The sequence below is a fragment of the Littorina saxatilis genome, linkage group LG4, assembly GCF_037325665.1.
Source record: "Littorina saxatilis isolate snail1 linkage group LG4, US_GU_Lsax_2.0, whole genome shotgun sequence".
Classification (NCBI taxonomy): domain Eukaryota; kingdom Metazoa; phylum Mollusca; class Gastropoda; order Littorinimorpha; family Littorinidae; genus Littorina; species Littorina saxatilis.
Genome location: NC_090248.1, coordinates 18,856,519 through 18,877,706, shown reverse-complemented (window position 1 = coordinate 18,877,706; position 21,188 = coordinate 18,856,519). Strand labels below are relative to the sequence as shown.

The following is a 21,188-nucleotide window of genomic DNA, read 5'->3' as shown; positions in this document are numbered from 1 at the left end:
GTGCGTTTTGGCGCTAGACCTAACTTTTAAAAAATAAATAATAAATTGACAGCTTGTTACACAAACACATGGGTGCTACTGGGAAAAATCAAAAAACCTGAAAGGCAGGGGTCCAGGGGCCGCTGAGGCCCCGTTGGGGCACAGGGGCAGTGCCCCGTTGGGGTGTTCAGGGGGGCGTTGCCCCCCCTGAAGCTGAAGCAAATTTGCCAAAATGAATAGTGGCCATTTCCAGCATTCTCACAGTCAGAAACCATACAAGAAGAAAAGAAGCAGAAACAAAAAAAGTCCACAAAAATAATACAAATGGGATACTTTACTGTCCCAATCAACCAAGCAAAATCACCGTCAATAATTCAAAAAAAATTCTAGAGCATTCGAAAAATGTCTGACAAGAAACAAGGCATCCCGCGTTTTCTTGAGTTCAGTGGCATTATCAAAGCCACACACAAACACTGCTTCTGATCTGAGTCCTATAATGTATCCATGCGAGGCTTTTTGAAGAAGGAACGAATGTCTCCTGCACTCTGTAAAGCAGCACGTTTCCCCCCTTTCGGCAATTTAGATGTAGTCCGCTCTTTACTGCTTTGAGGGTGTGTTTCAGAGACTTGCGGTCACCATCACCGTTTTTTTCCAACAACCATTCCCACCTCCACTTGTTTGTAACACCTTCCTCTAGTTTTTCAAGTTTAGAAGGATCGACATCATCACTGATGTAAGGCATTTTGATCGAGCAAAATGCTCAAGTTTGAAAGAAAGTTTCTGGACACCGACGAAACCAAATCATAATAAGCAAGATGGCGGCAAATCCAAGGGAGCGAACCGAGAAAGCACGCGAACCGGTGTCAAAAGTCGGATCGGAACCGCTGCTCGTTATTTCAACTTAGCAAAACGAAGCTTTTTTTTTTTTTTTTTTTTTTTGTTGAAAAACCGGAAAACCGGAATTTCCGGCTTCAGATTTTTTCAAAAACCGGAAATCCGGCAAAAGCCGGAAGAGTAACACCCATGCAAACATTCTTAAATCATAAAAGAATTCTTTTTTCATCAAGACAAGATCAGTACAATTCGAAGGTTTTAAAAAGGAAAAGCAGGGTCACGCAAGGTCGTGGTTCTCGTAGCAGACGACGGTTTATGCCTATCGCCAGTTCCTCTGAACAGTTGAGTCAAAAGCCATCGCTAGAGTTCTTGTGAATCACAGCCGTTTGTTTCGTTTAGATTCAGAGGTACATAATAACATGCTATTGCAGATAAGCTTACAGCGAGTCGCATTCAAATTACAAACTGACGACTACATTTTGAAAAAAGGAAACTGGATCACACGGGTTCACGATGGCTCAGGGGTAAGATAAACTACGCAAAAATAAATTCTTTGAAAATTGCTCGCTCTTTACGGAGGGCACCTAGGATGTTCTCAAGCGGTGAGTGTTTAAATGAAAGGGTGTTTGTACTGCGTGTAAAAGTCTGACAGTATCTGTGATGGTTTACGGGAGGCTTACTGTGCCTTTAACAATGCAAATTTATCTAACTGTTTTCATTTTGGTTTTTTTAGCAATGTAAATTTTCATGTTGTTATAGTTTCTTTCTTTAAGACTGCAAACTTTCTTAAAAGAAATACACTTTTTGTTGCTGTTTTTGTTTCTCCAACAATGCAAACTTTTTCTTGCTGTTTCAGTTTCCATCTTTTACAATGCAAATGATCTAGCCGTCTTAAACAATGCAAACAAACCTGCAGTTTCTGTCTTTGACAATGCTAAATTTCTTGCTGATTAAGGTTTCTAGCTGTTGAAAAATGCAGACTTTTTGGTGTTTTGGCTTTTTTGATAATACAAACTCACTTTCTTGTACACACTGCAGTATGTTTTTTTCAGATTTGTAAAATATTGAATAAGAATTTCATAATAAACCTGTTTGAACTCCTTTACTGTTTTGTATACTGTGTGATATTGTTCACTGTGGTTTTGTTTCTAATGCTACTTTCAATAAAGAGCTAATATGGCAACATTCTGTCAGTGTAAAGAGAAATGTACCCCCCCCTCCCCTCCACAAAAACCCAACCCCAAAACACTCAGCTTTACTCTATATACTTTTAATGTGAAGGGAAACTTACCATAAACAACATAAAACAAGCTGTATTCCCTATATGGGTAAATTATAGCCATACTTTTTATTTTTTTATTAAAGCTTGTTAAAAAAGGAGTATAAAAATAATGGACATAATAAATTAACAAGAAAACGATCAGATCTCAACTTTCCTGTAGTACATGCATATATAAACCAGTCTTTCAAATATGGAAGTAAAACAGCATTATTCAAGAGGTAGTTTCAAGCTGAATATTCTGATTGTAATGAATACATTACCACCATCTGAAAGACGAACTATAATTAATTTCACACTAAACTGCTTCCTTAAAAAAAAAGTTCCCAATAACACATTAATCACCATAAAAAAGATGTCCCTGAAAAATACTGCATATCTAAAGGTGTATAAAGGAAGAAAGTCAGATGCAGACATACAAGATGATTTTGAAATCAGTGTCTCACACCTCATTAAAAAGCAAAATACATGTAGTATGTGCACCTGCATGTTGAATTAGTTACTGTTGCACATGTTAATACTGCACAAGGGTTGGCACAAAACTTGGTGCCCCCCATTTGACTGATTGCTGCATCATTGAGGTTAGGTCATGGGCTTTTCTGAAGGAGAAAAGGAATCTTGCTAACAGACTACAGTGAAGTCTCACAAAACTCAAAACATGTTGAGTGTAAAGTACCTGGCATAAGAAAGGCACCATGCACCCTTGCGCACATTCTCGAAGGTGATGTGTGTGTTGTTTTCTAGCTGTTGCAAGATAACCGGAAAAGATACCTCAAAAAGAAAAACAGATTTGCGCAGTCTTGTTCGTAAATTATATATATTTATAGGTATAGTGGCGATTAAATGTGACCAACAACACAATCACTACAAGGCCAAGATATTAGATTAGGCCTTGTCTAACCACAGGCAGACATCACAAGATAAGTGTAAAAATAGAATTATTTCAAAATCAACATCCTGCCTGTTTCATTATTGTGTGGAATGGAATATTTTAGCTGAAATCATTTGGTATTTTACATATAATTATGTCACTAAATGATCCAGCAAAAAACAGCCCACTCTGCACAAGAAACAGCCAGGATGTAGATTGTGTGTATGTTTCCAACTGGAACGATACTGTAAAACCCCAATGTAAGACCTGATTTTCTCAGATTTTTGTTTTGGTAAAAAAGGGGGGTTCAACTGTACTCATATTCCATTCAAAAGCCTAGACCGTTCTGTGGTGATGTACAAGATCAGAAGAAGATATTTCAAACATTCACTTGAAAAAATAACTTGAATGTACTTCAGCTGTCATGTGGGTCATTTATATATTTTACATACATTAAAAAACATGTTTAGCAGCTATACAAACACACCAAGTTAAAATTTCACATGTGTCAAAACTTGACTAACTGTAAACAGCATGCACAACATAGAAACATGCAGGTCAAATTGCATCATAGTAAACCACAACAGCAGTGACTTCAGAGTAGGGTTCAAATTCATATATTTCATGTCAATTAACAGAAGCTCCAACAACCCATTCTACAAGTTCGCCCCACACGATGTCTACAACAGTTTACATATCTTGTTTTACACACCTCTGATCCTATCTTTCTCGCATTTCATATCTCTTAGATTGCACAGTCCTGATTTCATCTCTCTGGTTTCCATGGTAACAAGTGCCTGACAGTGTCAAATCGAGTTGAATGGCCAAGGAAAAAAGCTTGTGACTCTTGAAAATTAGTGCACTCAAACTCTCTTGATGCCTAAATGGCAGCACCTTTGTGAAGCATATACCACATCAAAGTATAATGTATTTTGAGCTAATAGACATGGCAATAAACAATCTTTTGTGAGCAAAAATCTGCAGAAGCTAAGATTGGTCTGTGAGGCAAGGTTGAGTTTAGCCTTACCACAAGAAGAATACAAAAATATCAAACAAACAACCACAAAACAAAACATACAAATTAAGTAGAAGTGCAACTCCAAGGCGCTGCATACCCCAGCGAAAGACAAACCTCTCTCTTTCTGAAACACACACACACACACGAACACACACCCCAAGTTACACACGTACACACATCAGGCATGGGAATTGAAAAAAGTAAAAAAGGCTGAACATTTGTAAGTAATAGCAAAGTGGACAGCGCAAAGCGCCTAGCCCTGCTAGAGGTGTTCGGGGGCATGCGCCCTCCCCCGGAATTTTTTTTCTCAAAAGAACCCAAATGGTGCAATTTGGTGTCATATGACCTCCAAGTTTGCCATTAAATTCAGTTTTTAGAACCATTTTTGCCTCCCCCTTTTATTTTTTCGGCGGACACTTTTGCTTTTTCGGCGGAACAAACAACAAATACGGCGGAAATTTGCCTTTCGGCGGACAATTCCCATGCCTGACACATACACACTCACTCACTCTCTCACACACACTTCATACACACAAAACACCCCCCCCCATACGGACATATAGACAGACGGACATACACACCTTTACAAACAAACACACATACACACACACACATACACTTACGCACATACCCACCCACTCTCTCTTTCTCTCTCTCTTATACAGACACACACCCACACGTTCATACGCACGCATGCATGCACGCACACACACACACACACATTGACTCACACAAATCTCATACACACAAAACACACACTCATACGGACATAGACCGGCACGGTTGGCCAAGTGGTAAGGCGTCCGCCCCGTGATCGGGAGGTCGTGGGTTCGAACCCCGGCCGGGTCATACCTAAGACTTTAAAATTAGCAATCTAGTGGCTGCTCCGCCTGGCGTCTGGCATTATGGGGTTAGTGCTAGGACTGGTTGGTCCGGTGTCAGAATAATGTGACTGGGTGAGACATGAAGCCTGTGCTGCGACTTCTGTCTTGTGTGTGGCGCACGTTATATGTCAAAGCAGCACCGCCCTGATATGGCCCTTCGTGGTCGGCTGGGCGTTAAGCAAACAAACAAACAAATACGCACATAGACAGACGGACACACACACCTTTACAAACAAACACACTCATACACACACAAACATACACACAAACTCATGCACACACACATTCAAACACACACTCTCTCTCTCTCCCTCTCTCTCTCTTTCTTACACACAAACACACACACACTCGAGTACAGACTCATGCACGCGCGCACACACACACACACACACACACACACACACACACACACACACACAAACAGTAACACTAACACATGTGCACAAAATGAACACACACACACACACACCGCGCGAGAGAAAAAGACTACAGGGAGGCATGACGTCATGATGCATTAATTGATGTCAAAGACTTTCGACCGTGACGTAATCTTCTTACGCGAGCTTTATCCATAGACTTGGAAACTACGGAATTTCTACCCGTCCAAAGCGGCCTTGGGTGGCGTTTGCTAAAAAAATGCCTATTGCACCCACCGTATTTTTGTTAGTATGGTCCCAATTTTTGGTGAACTTACATCTTTAACTGTAGCCCGTAGCCGGGCACAAAGAATCCTTCTTTATCATGTATTATCGGTATGAACATTTCTCAAGTCACTTACAGTATAGCGTTCCTGGGATACCTCCAGCTTCGCTGGGATAAAAACAGCATGCTGCATGTCAGCCTAGTCACACACATGCCAAAAGTTAAAAAAGTGTGATTTCACAAATATGGGTGCCACACAATGTGATGCAATGGAAGTCAAGTCAGATTTCATAAGGGTGATTTCCCAAGGTGACAGTCTCAATCTAGCTTTTATCTGAATTGTGCAGATCTATATAATCAAATACAAATGTTAATCTATGTTCACAAATCAGATAAGTTTTATGAAAGTAAGGATACATTCATAACCATAGGTGCTTCTGAAATGTGACGCAATCAAAGCGAACTATGATTTTCATTTTCATAAGCATGGGTGATTTGCCAGTGTGGTGTAATCATACTTCTCTTCTTATTTTGCACTTCGTAATCAAATAAAGTTAAAACACACACACACACACACACATACTCACAGAATTGCAGCTCAAAATAATAATACAAAACTGCTGTGGTCCAGTCAGTGCCAGAATAATATTAAATGTTATTTGTATTTTTGACCAAAATAAGACATTTTACATCAAGACAGTCATTATTCTGCAAACCATGCTAGCAGTCAAGGTGAACAATGCATACCTGCCAACCCTTGTGAAGCCTCAAGAGTAGCAATTTAAAATTTTATTAGTAAATTTTGATTTGATTAATATACTTACCCGACTCACATATAGCATTAACTTCAGTTAAAGTGCAAAGACGCTGAACTACGCTTCACCCCAAAAGGGGAAGCAACCCCCTAAAAAAGAAAGGCCTTGACCCTCAACCATGTAACACAGTAGTCAAGGACACACCGTCACGTGACTTATCACGCGTGACTGCACCGCCGCCATATTGAAAGCTCACTCTCACTGAAGTGACCTGTTCATTTTTAGGGAAAACCCAAGCGGGGTAGGCGGGAGAGTATAAACGATGTGAGTCGGGTAAGTATATTAATCAAATCAAAATTTACTAATAAAATTGTGTATTAAATTACATATCTTATCCCGACTCACATATAGCAGATTGCTAATGAATGTGGTGGGTAACTTACTCTATGATCTGGAGAGAAGCTGTCCTGCGGCCACCATAGCCGGCAAGGAGCTGGTCCCATCTTGCCGTGTGCTTGCAACATCACGCAAGTAAAAGTTTAAAAAAATGATAACTCCACAGAAGAGCGGCTGCATTCTTCCACAGCAATGAGATCCTTTTCCTAACAAACGGAAAGTTTCTCCTTGCTATAACCATATTGCCGAATGTTAGCCAAGTCCGGAGTAACCGGAAGTGGTACCCTAGGCAGGGCAAAGGAAGTGATCAAGATCTTAGAATTGGCAGTAAGCCGAAGCTTACGGTTAGTTCTCACTAAGAAATGAGCTACTAGTCCAAGTGACGCAATCCACGGCAAAGCCGAAGCAGGAGCTTCCCCATGTGCTGCCAGCAAAGGCAGAGGTGGGACAGAAACGTGCCGCGACAGACATTTGCTCGGCCGAAACCTTAGCCAAAAATGCCAGCAGAATAGGAACGTCTTTAACGCTCGCATCGTTTCGGAATTCGAAAGGGTCCAAGGACACCGCGATCGAACGCGAAAGAGATCGAAGGAGTGTCTCCGAGAGGGACGCAAGTTCCAGCGAGTATCTGCCAGTCTCCTCGAGACCAAGCAGCGCGCCCTCAGAATAAGCGTACGTTTTGTCAGAGCGATATGCATCCTCCCTGAGATTGGCCAAGTCCGGAGTGACCGGAAGCGGTGCACTCGGCAGAGCGTAAGTCCCAATAAGACTTTGATGCTGACGAGAAAGAGCAAACTTGCGGAGTTTAACCAAAGAGCTCGAATGTCGCCGTTGGTCTGAGGCAAGCCATGGCTGAGCAGCGGCTGGAGCTTGACCGTGTGCCGCTAACAGAGGCAGTGTCTACAGGCAAGCTGTTCTCCGAACCAGGAGTTCTGGCTAGAACCTTGGAAAGTTCGTATGCCACTGAAGGAGATTCGATGAACCGAAAATCCTGAGACTCCGTTAGCGCTGGCCGGAAATCACCCACCGCTGAGGGTGGTGGAACGGCAGAGCGTGTCGTAGATGTCACACCGTCAGCAAAGTACTTGGCCGCTACCTGCGCCGCAGTAATCAAAGCTGGCTTAAGCTTGTGTGACAACCGGAAATCAACTTCCTCCTCATCAACTGAGTGAAAACCGTCGAACTCGGATTCTGCTGAGGTAGGATGCTGAAAGTCATAGTGACTAGCTGTGTCACTGACAAGATCCTCCACTGGTGAAGCTGATCGCGAACCGGAAGAACCGTGCGAAGCCTGACCAAGAGCAGCTTCCTGCCCCGAGGGCCGAAGTTGAGAACTGTGCACATTCACCGGAGACATGCTAGTCAGCCCATGAGTACATCCGTCTCGTTGTCCAGTGTCGACACCCCGTGACTTACGCTTACTAAGAGCGATAGCCTCCGGGAGAGTCGAACTTTCACCCCCCAGCCGAAGCGGGGGGGCTACTAGTTCCGGCCCAACCTGTTGTCCGGCGATGACCCCCCGTGAAATCCGCCTCAAAAGAGCATCATCCGGGAAAGTCAAACTTTCACCCCCCAGCCGAAGCGGGGAGGGTACTTGTTCCAGCCCAACTTGAACACTTTCCCCAGAGAACCTGGCAACTAGTGAACTTGACATACCTGTAGAGCGTGAAACCGCTCCGCCAACGAAGGAATCACCCTCATCTGCGTGCACATCAGCTGAAGTGACCGTGCATGAAGGCGGAACCTTGATGCGTGACAACGAAGCCACATCACCCTCTCCTGCCGGGAGTGAGCGCAACTCACGACGAGTGGCCTGCAAATCGGCGGCAAACTGCTGTTGTTGCACAAACATGTTATTCATTTGGGCCGAGAAAGACTCAAAAAGGGAAGAAAAATCATCTTTAACACAAAGTTTATCTTTCCCACTGCGTTTCTTAACCTTAGCAGAAGTCTTCCTGCTAACCTCTTTCAGAACCGGCATTTTTGGACTCGCAGGGTCCGAAATTTTAACAGACATAGTTGTTAAAGAAGCAGGGTCATGAACAGAAACGATAGTGCCTTTGCTTTTCTATTTATGCGGAACTTTAAGAGGAGAAACATCAGCAGCTACTTGTCTAGTCTGATGTTTCTTTTTCTCCTTGTCAGCCATAGCTGACCAAAACAGTCTGAGTTAAAGTAAACAATAAACAGACCGAAATACGGAGAAAGAAACAAAAGAAACAAAAACAAGAAGGGCAAAGCCCATACGACTCACATGCTTGACCTTGACCTTTACATGACCTTGACCTTCAGGGTCAAGGTCAAATAACTAAACCTAGCAATGACATCATACACTAAGAACTGCTTTACACATTTTTCCTACCAAAATACATGTGACCTTGACCCAAGGTCAAGGTCATCCAAGGTCATGCAACACAAAGCTGTTAATTCAAGACATAGGAAGTACAATGGTGCTTATTGGCTCTTTCTACCATGAGATATGGTCACTTTTAGTGGTTCACTACCTTATTTTGGTCACATTTCATAAGGGTCAAAGTGACCTTGACCTTGATCATATGTGACCAAATTTGTCTCATGATGAAAGCATAACATGTGCCCCACATAATTTTTAAGTTTGAAACAGTTATCTTCCATAGTTCAGGGTCAAGGTCACTTCAAAATATGTATACAATCCAACTTTAAAGGACCCTTGCGACCTTGACCTTGAAGCAAGGTCAACCAAACTGGTGTCCAAAGATAGGGCTTACATTGCCCTGTATAGCATACATAGCTAAGGTTGCCATTCTCGATAACTTCAGAAAAAAATGCGAAAATGTGAAAAATGGTCGTTTTTAAGACAACAATTACGGCCCCTGTGACCTTGAACTTGAAGTGAGGTCAAGTTGCCGCACATGTTTTTTGAGATCTTGTAACCATACACCATCAGGCCACATCAGGTGTTGATAGACTTAATAGTGTCCAAGAAATATCCAACGTTAAAGTTTTCCGGACGGACGCCGGGACGGACGGACGACTCGGGTGAGTACATAGACTCACTTTTGCTTCGCATGTGAGTCAACAAACAAACAAGAACGAGCTCACCCGAACCGTAGCATAAGAGCAGGGACCTGTGCGGTGTGAAAACAACACTGTCTAGCAGACAGTAGGCTAAAGCCTGAGCGTAGTCAAAAAGCGTCCGAGCTCTCGGATCGCTGAAGTGGGAGTGAGCTTTCAATATGGCGGCGGTGCAGTCACGCGTGATAAGTCACGTGACGGTGTGTCCTTGACTACTGTGTTACATGGTTGAGGGTCAAGGCCGTTCTTTTTTAGGGGGTTGCTTCCCCTTTTGGGGTGAAGCGTAGTTCAGCGTCTTTGCACTTTAACTGAAGTTAATGCTATATGTGAGTCGGGATAAGATATGTAATTTAATTTAAAATTTTTAGGAATTTTCAGCGTAGCAAATGATGTTTGAGAGTAGCATTCTCTAAAATGTATTCCCACATCCGCATTTATGCCTTCTTGCACAAGAATAGACATTTTTTTTAAAAGTTTCAGGAGAATGCAGGAACACAACATGCCCTTTAGAGAGTATCTGCAGGACCACTTTTTAGTATAGACGATGTATTATGACCCATTTTGTGACAGCCACACGGAGTGGAAAGCAGAAATCAGTACCAGGACTCGCAAAAAGAGGAAACTTGCATGCTTGTCATTATTTGTTTAAGCGTAGCAACCCTTAGCTTGGCGTAGCAATTGCTCTTAAAACGTAGCATGCTACGCCGAAAGCATAGCAGTTGGCAGCTCTGATAATGGCTGTCAAGATCGGTGTCAAATGTCATTTTTGGTCAAAAATACAAATAAATGCATGTTTCCATCCAGTTTAGTTAAGATTTGCTTTAATTTTGTGCGACTGAATGCACACAACCATGCACTCTTCTCTGGTCTGGGACAGCTGCCTAAATATAACTTGAAGTCAGCCTCTGACATCACATGGCTCATAGAAGTAATGTTCAATTGATACAATATGAGATGTGTGAGGAACCTGAGAGTATCTTGCCACTGTGCCACTGCACTGCAGGCTCAAGATGTGCCTCTTGGTGCCGGGAGTTTCTCTGTGGACAAAGAGACAAACAACATTCAGCCACAGCTTCTCTTTAACCAAATATACAGTGAAACCCTCTTTTTAAGACCAAAACAAGTCTGAGAAAATCAGGTCTTATAAGGGAGTGAGTCTTAAATTAAGAGAGGCTGTGAAGAGAAAATCGGAAAATGTAAGGTCCTAAAAACGAAGGAAGTCTTCTTAAACTGGGGGTTCCACTGTACCAAAACAACTACTGTATAGAGGAAGACATTCTGTGTCAACAAGTTTCTGAGCCGCCAATATTAGCAAATTAGTTAAAACCTTCCTTGTGTGTGAACCTGTGTGTGTGTGAAAACCTCATAGTGAAATGGCCTTACCTCTGAACTGGAGAGTTTTCCACACAGCTTTCTGTCTGTCTTGCACTGTCTTGATCAGCTCCACTGTTCTGTAATGACAAAAACAATATATTTTTTATAATTACACTACCAGGTCAGAGAAAATTTAACAGAAGTGTTGCACCTACATTACAGTGCTACTCTACCCATTGCATTTCTTCCTGCATGCCTATGTTTGGGTTTTCTGAGCTCTGAGACTTTGAACTTGGGATATTTATCATGCGTGCACACGGGGGTGTTGAGACACCCAGGAGAATCTGGAAAAAATTTAGTTGGAAATAAATCCCCCGCAGAACCTGTATCTGAACCCATGGCAGATCAAATGCTCTGTATTTTCAATTATCAATTACCAGAAAACCTGACTAAGATGCAATGACAGTAAGCTGACTGTCAAATTCTCTGTAATTAACAGACTACAATTTAAAGCACACCTACCTCTTCTGGGGCAGACAAGGTGGCAGCACCTGACACAGTCGTCCTTGTAACACTGACAAACACTCTGCCACTGCATCAGGCTGCTGTACTGCTGCTTCGGGCTAAAAAAACAAAAGTGGTTGTCCTTTATGAAAGTGACAAAGGTACTGAACTAAAAGTAACAGTGACTTTCACATGCATGCAGAGGTGGAGAGACAATGCAAACACTAATGTGTATGCATACACACATACTTGCGTGCACACATGCTTGCACCCACACACACACATGCTTGCGAGCACACACACACACACACACCCTTGTAAACACACACAATATAAACATTGTATGCATACCCACACTCACATGTACAAACTCACACACTTAACATAAAAATGGTGCACACTGCAGAAAAGACAGTGCAAAAAAGATATCCCATCACACAATGGAAAAAAGTTCGGGGGGGGGGGGGGGGGGGGGTTTAGGGAGTAGAGTTGGCACTTACAGAGACAATGAGCAGAAGTCTCCCCCTGGCAAGGCCCTGTATCAAGGTCAGCAAGTGACCCACACATCCTGCGCTCAGTGACACACCAGGCCCTTCCGTGTGCTGCACATAATACCAGAACATGTCGATTAACACAAACACTGGATTCACTAACACCAATAACAAAAACATTCACATATTATACTTTTTTCTCATTTCCTTTGCTGTGGGATATGAAATGGATATATGATACATGCATTCTGTATAGGTCACCTCAAACAGGATAGAATTTGCATGTTAATACATTCATCTGAGATGCACAAAACAAAGTATTTTCTGCAGTGTTGTTGTATATCACAAAGTGGAACATATTTAATAGTCTCTCATTTCACCCTGGACAGATTTATGTGTTTACACATTCCTCTAAACTGTGCAAAACATTCCTCCTTCTTCTAACAGATCATGGCTTCATCAAACAAGAAGAGCAAACGCTCGATCGAGTCACTTTCGCAGTTCTGAATATTATATGAGGCATCAGATGGACAGGAAGAAATTGCTATTCACAACACAATGAGTCACGTTCACGTAAAATTTGAGCCCGGTCACTTTTATAGTTTCCGAGAAAAGCCCAACGTTAAGTTGTGTGTTGCCGAACAGAAAAGGCTAGTTATCTCCCTTGTTTTTCTGATAACGTTCGTAAAAGGCTACAGATGTAAATACTTTGATGTAAAGAATAATCCTACAAAGTTTCAATCACATCCGATGAACTTTGTCAAAGATATAAAATGTCTAATTTTTCCTTTGACGCTGACCTGTGACCTTGAAAAAGGTCAAAGGTCAACGAAACCATCGTTAAAGTGTAGAGGTCATTGGAGGTCACGACTAAACAAAATATGAGCCCGATCGCTTTGATAGTTTCCGAGAAAAGTCCAACGTTAAGGTGGTGTCTACGGACGGCCGGCTGGCCGGCCGGCCGGACAGACTAACACTGACCGATTACATAGAGTCACTTTTTCTCAAGTGACTCAAAAACTACACACCACTTTTGTTTGTATACCTGTCATATCAAAGTTTGACATACATGAGGTGACCCCTGAAGTGTGTGAAAAGCTGTGATACTCACTGGTGGTTGTGCGCTGACAGGATCCAGATACACCACCACCAAGTCTGGGCCAAACTGAAAACAAGCAGTCACGGAAGTTAGACATGACCTAACTATAGGCACAAAATACAGGCATCACGTTAAGTGTAACACGCTTAAAACCACAGACACTGAAGGTGCACTGTTGGGCCACATGCACAGTGAGGCCCTTTTCTGCTTCAAGCGTTATTATGCTAACAGACCATAACTCAGATGCTATTAATGTGAGGTGTGTACTACTGTAGCAAACCTTGAGACGCATCTGCCCGCCTGATAATGTACTCAATAAAGCCATCTGTCCAAAAATATTTGAGAAATCTGGGTGAGAGCAATCAATGTTTGACCATTGCCAAAGCAGTTTGAACACTTGCTGCAGCATAAACACATTGTGCCTAATATAGCCCGGCTCAGGTTTTCATTAAAAAATGTGTAGCATTTTACCACTTGACTGTGAAGAAGTCTTAAGAGGAATAACACAGTACACAATGTACAATCACTTCTCAGATCCTTAGGCTTTCAAAGAATGTGCATTCCATTCCTTTGGCCATAAGATATAGAAGCAACAAGGCTTAAGAAGAATTTATTTTCTTAAACCGATAATCTGTGTCTCTCAATTTGGAATTGAGTTATTCAACAAGACAAAGAAAGCTTTTTACCTCATATGCTATCGGTAGGACAACTTGATGAATGGCAGCTATGATGTCTCCGTCTTGGAACTGATCCTGAAAACAAGCATAAAATGGATACATACACAGTTGTTCATGGAGACACACACACACAGACACACAGAGACAGAGTTGTAAACCACTTTGCAACATCACAAAAGGACTTGCTTGGGAGTCTCTTTGGTGTCAACCAAGGAAAATCTGTCACTATTTTGATAGTGAGGAGATTTGCTAGTGTATCAAATCCTAAAGAGTGTGTAAAGCAGCAGTTCACTGGGAAAAAAACAACTTTCTCACGGTTTCTAGCAAAGCAGCATTGTCTGCAAAGTAGATAGACATTGTTCATAATAACCTTCCATGAGATTTCCATTTTTATACTTATCGATTTTTCAAATCCTTTTTTGACCAAGTTGCATCACTGTCAAACCCAAAGCCTGTATATGCCTGAAAGCGGTACACACACAATCACACACTCTCTCTCTTGGATCAGGTATATTCACTTCCAGGATTTCCAAGCAGCCTTAATGTTTGATTTCCCAATACATACCTGTTCAAGAGGAATACTGACTGGCAGCGGTCTACTCTTGCTAATCTGTTCATCATCAACCTCTGAACTCCCGCCTAATGATATCACCAGGGACCTGTCATAAACAAAGAAATGTTTCAAATCTTTATCTTAAACACAGCTACAAATAAACACTCAAGTGGATTCTACGTGAAATATGAAATGTCATTAAGACTTTTTAGTATCCGCTTCCAACTTTAAGAACAAGCAACTCCTAAGACAATACTTCATTTCCTCATTATTATTTGTCTGTTCGTCCACTTTAAAGTACTGATGAATGGTTTGCCTTGTCAATCATTGAAATTCTATAAATTAACCTTTTTTCTACCAAAGCAGGATTATACAATGTTCTGTTTAGCAAAGATTTATCACTTTCAAAGCAATCAAAAGAATGTCTTTGAAGTTCTATAAATTAACCATTTATTTCTACCTAAGCAGGATTAAACAATTTTTGGTCAAAAGCAGAGGTAATAATACATGTTTACCTGGGATCTATAACTTTCAATGCAATCAAATAAAGTTCTGCAAATGCTAGTCTGCCAAAATTATATCACATAAAACAGTAAATGTTTTAAAGCATACCGTATATCTTTTTCTGCTGGTGAACTTGACAGCCATGTCTGATTTCTTCTTGCGATCAACAGGTACAGTATCCTTGTGAGAAAAAGAAAACAAAACTTCCATCATGAAGCAATGTCATATTCTTTATTATAACGTCTCGGTACCAGCTTCTCAAAATCTGTTGATCATAACAAGTTTGTTTGTATGTTTTACGCTTATACATTTTGTAACTTTTTGTTGATTATAAAAGTTTGTGAGTATGTTTTACACTTACATATTTTGTAACTTAAAAAAAAAAAGGCCAGTGCTACCAGTTTACCACAAACTCAACTACACTGAATTAAAAAAAAAAGAAACAGTTTTACACGTATAGAAGAGAAAACAACAATTAAATACTTCATCAAATCTTTTGCTGAAAAAATTCAATGATAAAAACAAAAAGACAAGTCACTGCTATTCATTACTCAGTCAACTTGTCAGACAGGTTCTACAGGTTGCTCTGTTCTTTCATACTGAGAGCACTCACATCCCTCTGTCGTTTGATCTCATTAAAAGTACAAGTTTCTATGAAGCTGAGAGCAAACCTCTTTACATGGAAATCCCCCTGCAGGTAGGCAGCAGCAGATTTGAGCAGGTCTTGACCGTCTGTGCTACTTGTGTCCCCAGGGTTGGAGGTACTGCAGAGGGAGGAAGAAAACAACACTGGTTTTGTCACATCACTTGCTTGCAACATCCACTGCTTCTCAAAATGAACCTGAGATCTCTTTGCAAACAGAGACAGATGAAACTATCAGTACCTGAGACTAACTATTATAGTGACTCTGAGATAGACTTGAAAATGCACACACACGTGCACACATGCACACACACACGCAGAGTTGCACAGCACTCTCACACAGGCCAGTAAATACAAACTGCCTTGTATGTATTGTTCGCATGAAAACAGACAACATAAATATTGAATATCCCAATACCATCTAAAGAGCAGAAAAGATGGATTAGTGTAAGATAATTTTACCGGAAGATTTTGAAACACATGAAAATATATTTGCTATTTTGAAATGTGTTATCTTTCTCTCTCCAAAGCTAAGAAAACAATATCACTTACCTTGGAAGCACCACACATGACTGCACCTGCACAACAGATGGTAACAAAACATTAAATCTGTTCTGAAGATTGATCACTTACAGGGTTGGACGAAGGAATAACCACAGAGAAAAAAGGGAGACTGTCTTGGGGGAAAAGCTAAGTCCCTATAAAGAAACTTTAATGAATCGTCTCATACATAATACAAAACTTTCACACAACCTAGAGTGTGTGTGTGTGTGTGTGTGTGTGTGTGTGTGTGTGTGTGTGTGTGTGTGTGTGTGTGTGTGTGTGTGTGTGTGTGTGTGTGTGTGTGTGTGTGTGCGTGCGTGCATGCGTGAGTGCAAGCGTGCGTGCGTGCGTGCATGTCTGCATGCCTGTGTGTGCGAGAGTTTGTGTTTATACCTGCCTTTGCACACTCTTACCTGTGAGTGAGCAAGACAAGGAGAAAGACATACAGAAAGCCAACAGAGAGTGAACCCTCAATTTTCAACAGTTAAAGGTTTTTATTTGAAGAGAGAGAAAGATGGACAGAGACAGAGCTACAGTTGGACCTCCTTTTAAGACACACCCCCAAGTTAAGACTCCCTCCCTTTTAGGACCCTAGTTTCTCAGATGTTCTGTTCACAACCTCTGTCACTTTTAACAATCCCTCCTCCTGATTTTCTCAGGTGTTTGGAGGTCTTAAAAGGGGGCTTCCAACAAACTAAGCACAAATAAAAATATTGTACATGTATAGGGAGGCCCACCGCTGCGAGCTCAAAGCGACTGTAGCCGCATCATATTTTTGCTACTTTTGTTCGCCTCTTACTCTGTTGTTATTTGTAATAAAACAACCAAATTACAAGATTTTCTTCAATGGTGTTGTTTCTTACTGTGTGTGGATTTTGTAGTATGTACATCATTCCAAAGCGGAGATATTTGTGCTTGAAAACGGCTCATCGCACAGCGACAGCGGTAGCGGCGCGAGCTGTGCAGGGAAATTGTCAGCTCGCGCCGCGGTGTGTTGGAACGGTCTACAAACTGTGTATAATTTGCCTATTTTTAGATGGGTCGCCCAACAAGACTATTCAAATACATCCAATGAAATTTGGTGTACCGTAAGTTCATAGGTCAAGGCTGCTTCTGGCAACCGGTAGGCCAATGAAAAGATCGTTTACGTTCACAACATCGACGTCACAGCTTTGCAAACTGCGAACACGTGTTGCGCCTCAGTCAGTTCTTTATCTGTTCTCACCGGTTTACACGTCGAAGAAACTATCATCATCAGTCCGTGTGCCAAGTTTTGAAAGTTTTCGTAAGTTATTTAACCAAGGCGAGCGATTCGAAGTGAGGATAATGTGAATCGTGTGACTGAAAACAACCAACGAAGCTCCACGCTAGCTGCATCGTCGCCAGCACGCGGAAATTTTCTCAATGGTCGGTCGAGTCTATTTTCCGTGGGGGGACACAGACTGGTTAAGTCCTTCTGTAGTTTTTGTTTACGTGTTATCCGCATTCGGATAAAGACCTAGATGTGTTGCGTTATTTAATTACTTGTTGTTCTGAACAAATTCATTCAAACATTCGTAAAAGAAAGTCTAAAGCATCCTAAGTTGACCGGTTGCTCAGACCCGACTCCCCCTTTTTCGGGTCAGTCAAGTGTCGGAAGAAAGGCCAAAGCAGACGGCCGCTTTCTTTACCATCGATTTGTTTGCCCATCTTCTTTGACTTTGTCTTGAAATTTTCCTTCACGTCGTCTTTATACTTGGTTGTAATCAAACTATAGTAACTTTCAGCCCCCTCTCTTGATTTAATCATCCTTAACTTTCGTCAAGACTTGACGGTTTGATGTTGAACAGCTCCGTCAGTCCCGTGACTGTCGCTCGCTCGCGACTCCAAATGACATGACACATGTAATGAATGCAGTTCTTTTTAACTTTTTGAAGCGACTTTTAACTTGCTTTTAAACAGCATAGAAACGTAATATCCTTTATCGATTCTCTTCACGGTATTTTAATTTCAATGTGAGTTCGAAATGGATTTAATGATAAAATAAATCCAAAAACAAAGCAAAAACAAAAAACAAAAAAAATTTATGTTTTTAACTCTTTTTTTTTTGGTACACATCTTAATTTTGGGTAAAATTATGTTTTATTGGCAACTTCCCTTTTAGTTAAAATAAGATTTGTGGAAAATTGTTTTGTTTGAGTGACAGGTATCCTCTCTGACTCTGCCTTTGGTCATGGTTGTCTGTGATGCAATCCGTTAACTGCTGTGTATATGTATTGTCTCACATACTGCTTAAAGGATGAATGAAATATGCCAGATACATTTTTATAATGACTGTTTTAGCAAAGAATCATCTCTTAAAGGAATTTAATTGATTTTTGCAATCTTTGGTCCTTTGTCGCATGTTGGCGTGAAAGGACATTTTGCGATGTTAAAAATCTTAATATTATGTAACACTTTTTCAGAATCATGTTATCAATTTCAAAACATACGTCATTGGATAGCTTAGGTGATGACCTTTAATTTGATATATCATATGTACATAATCATTGGATGGGTTTAGCTTCAAGCTCAAAGTTCAGTTTTCATTTCTCATGTCATTTTAGTGTTACAGCCTGAAAAACAAAATCATCTATAAAGTATTCAAAACAAGTTTTATTTTTTTTATTTCTCATATTTTATTGGTTACATGTCCTAAACATTAAAAAAAACCAATAACATCATTTCTATGTTGGATTCTTAAAAAACACCTTTTGCACACTATTTTTCTGCCCAATTCCAAATTTGGTCATTATGCCCGATTAGCCGTATTTTGCTAGCCTGTAACTTTTTTTTCTGAAATCATAGAGCTTTGAAATTTGTTGTGCTTATTTAAAGTATATACATTATTCGGATAAACATTGCTTGACTGTTATAACCTAATCTGTTTGTGTTTTATGAGGGTGTAAAAATGGCTGATTGTGCTATGTGCGATGGGCCTCCCTAACATGTAGTTGATTCAACTCACCGTATTGGCCAAGATGGCCCCCACAGCAGTAGCTATCTCAGATCTTTGTGAGCCAGTGGACAGCTTGTGACAACCTGACAACAACCCTCTCTGAGAAAGCATCTCTTCAAGGCTGCAACAGAAAATATGCAGAATGAATTAACATCACAATCTGCATGAAAGCACGAGAGAACGCGATATTCTAGCACCATTAGCAACCTGCAAACAACACCCCCTTCCCCCAAGAAGACAGAAAGAAAGGATTCTGAATACAGTAAGGAATGAGGTAAGCTACTGCAGCAGTCCCTCTCATCTTCTCTTCTTCTTGGCGTTGGCTACACATTCAGTCCAGCTCTGGAGATGAAGGTTGTTGTGTCCCCCTCATTAACGGACACCCTTGGTCCATTGCAAATCTGTCCCTACATTGCAGGTGGCCGCTCAAGTGAGAGGTCCCCATTGCCTTTTTCATAAGAAAGTCTTCCTCCATTCTTTTTTGAGGGGCTTTCGTTATGTAGACATTTAATCTGTAAATGACTCGGTTCTGTGAAATTCGATAATTGTCTGCCCATTGCACGTATGACCCACAGTTTGTACCGAAAATGGGTGTCTGCATCCACATTTTGCAGGTGGCCGCTTAAGAAGGTGCATTTATAGTTGAAAAACATTCCAAGCTGAGCATTATCTGTCCGTACATGTCAGGTGGACGCTCACGTTGAGATCCGTACATTGCAGGGACAGCTCTAAGATGCTATTAAGATCTTTAAAAGTTGTACCTGTCGTTCGTAACAAAATGAGAACGCTTAAAAACCATACTATCTACTATGACTAACTAACTCCGGTGAGAAAAAATAAAAAATAAAAAAGTAGCTGAACACTTATGGCTTTTTATTTTAGCTGAACATTCATGGGTTCTTTTGCTCTATAACCCAGATAAGAGGTAAAGAAATAAATCTAAGTTTTATACCTATCTGCCTTGCCGTTGGTCACTTCATTCAGCCGGTAATGAAGCAGTCCCAACCTGTCAAACATAAATGCCACATGCATCACAAAAATGAACACACACAAAAATGTTGTAGGTCTACAACCCAAAAACACACACCTGTGCACACCCACACAAACATGCTTACACACACACTCAAAAACTCAAGTAAGGACAACTCAAGACAGCATCTGTGCATTTTCTAACCATTTTGTTGAAATTAAACCTTTTTACTCAGAAAAGAAGCGAACCCAGTCTACCTGTGTTGAGTGCTGGCAATGACCGTGTCTCGCTCTAATCGTTCCATTTCTTTCGTTATGGCGGCTTGTGTGGCTTCTGGCACGTCATCGCAGCATTCCTGTAACAATGGAAACGAGCTGGGCTGGTTGTCCTTTGTCCGCAGCTTCACCTTCGATCTGAAAACACACTCAAAATAATGACACACAGTTGAACCCCCCCTGTTAAGACCCCCCCCCCCCCCTTCAAAACCAACCCCCCTTTAAAGACTTTGCCTTTTTTTTGAAAGTTTCTGTTCATAACCTCTGTAAATTTACCCCTGTTTTAAGATTTTCTTCTTTTTAAATCTGAATTTCACACATTTGTGCAGGTTTGTAAAGGCCGTTCCACTGAAGTCAAATCTCTACTTGATGAAGTGATCCTGATCCTGGCTGATAACACCGTGAGCTGTGTCCCCTGGATGTCCAACAAGAGTATCTTTCCTCGCAAAGTCGACAAAATCAAACAAATTCGTGGGTCTGGAAGAAAATAATAGGTTTGGTCGGGGAATTGGAAACATTGGACTTTTTTTTTTCTTGGCCTAACAAAAAAACCAAGAAGGACCAAAATGAAGCCATCTTACTGTGGGGGTGAGTAGGACTGCCAGGTGTGTGTGTTCTGGTGGCCCTCTGTCAAGATGTCCTGGTAGGCTAAGCTGGTGTGTATACCTCTCTGCAGCTTGAGTACGTTCAGCACAGATTCTAACACACTGCAACAACAAACGCAATACCGGGAAATAAACAAAAACAGTTAGTTATTGGAACATTTAACTTTTGACAAAATAAGACATTCACTGTGATTTTTTATTCTGGATTTTGGAACATTAGCAGGCTGTCTCTTTTTTGAATAAGGAAAACTAAGGCCTAGTACAATAAAATCTTTCACAGATCACATAAACAAGAATGTTGGTACGACTCGTTTTCTTCAG

The 21,188-nt window shown here is 41.1% G+C and overlaps 1 protein-coding gene and 1 long non-coding RNA gene across 2 annotated transcripts in view; both read right to left on the bottom strand.

Moving 5' to 3' along the window:
* Positions 1-298: 298 nt before the first annotated feature.
* Positions 299-6,381, bottom strand: LOC138964157 (uncharacterized). The gene is made up of 2 exons (XR_011455034.1): positions 929-6,381; positions 299-894 (listed from the first exon to the last, which is right to left on the bottom strand). It is a non-coding gene; the product is annotated as an uncharacterized lncRNA (long non-coding RNA).
* Positions 6,382-9,959: 3,578 nt separating this feature from the next.
* Positions 9,960-21,188, bottom strand: part of LOC138964158 (polyamine deacetylase HDAC10-like) — a 42,778-nt gene continuing 31,549 nt past the window's right edge. The window contains exons 14-27 of the mRNA XM_070336045.1: positions 20,844-20,969; positions 20,245-20,400; positions 19,970-20,023; positions 19,027-19,138; positions 16,050-16,075; positions 15,526-15,618; positions 14,963-15,034; positions 14,363-14,456; positions 13,807-13,872; positions 13,133-13,186; positions 12,031-12,132; positions 11,549-11,649; positions 11,096-11,163; positions 9,960-10,749 (exon numbers count right to left, since the gene is read on the bottom strand). Coding sequence (XP_070192146.1) covers positions 10,718-10,749; positions 11,096-11,163; positions 11,549-11,649; positions 12,031-12,132; positions 13,133-13,186; positions 13,807-13,872; positions 14,363-14,456; positions 14,963-15,034; positions 15,526-15,618; positions 16,050-16,075; positions 19,027-19,138; positions 19,970-20,023; positions 20,245-20,400; positions 20,844-20,969 — 1,156 coding nt within the window. The 3' untranslated portion in view covers positions 9,960-10,717. The remainder of the gene's footprint in view (positions 10,750-11,095; positions 11,164-11,548; positions 11,650-12,030; positions 12,133-13,132; positions 13,187-13,806; positions 13,873-14,362; positions 14,457-14,962; positions 15,035-15,525; positions 15,619-16,049; positions 16,076-19,026; positions 19,139-19,969; positions 20,024-20,244; positions 20,401-20,843; positions 20,970-21,188) is intronic.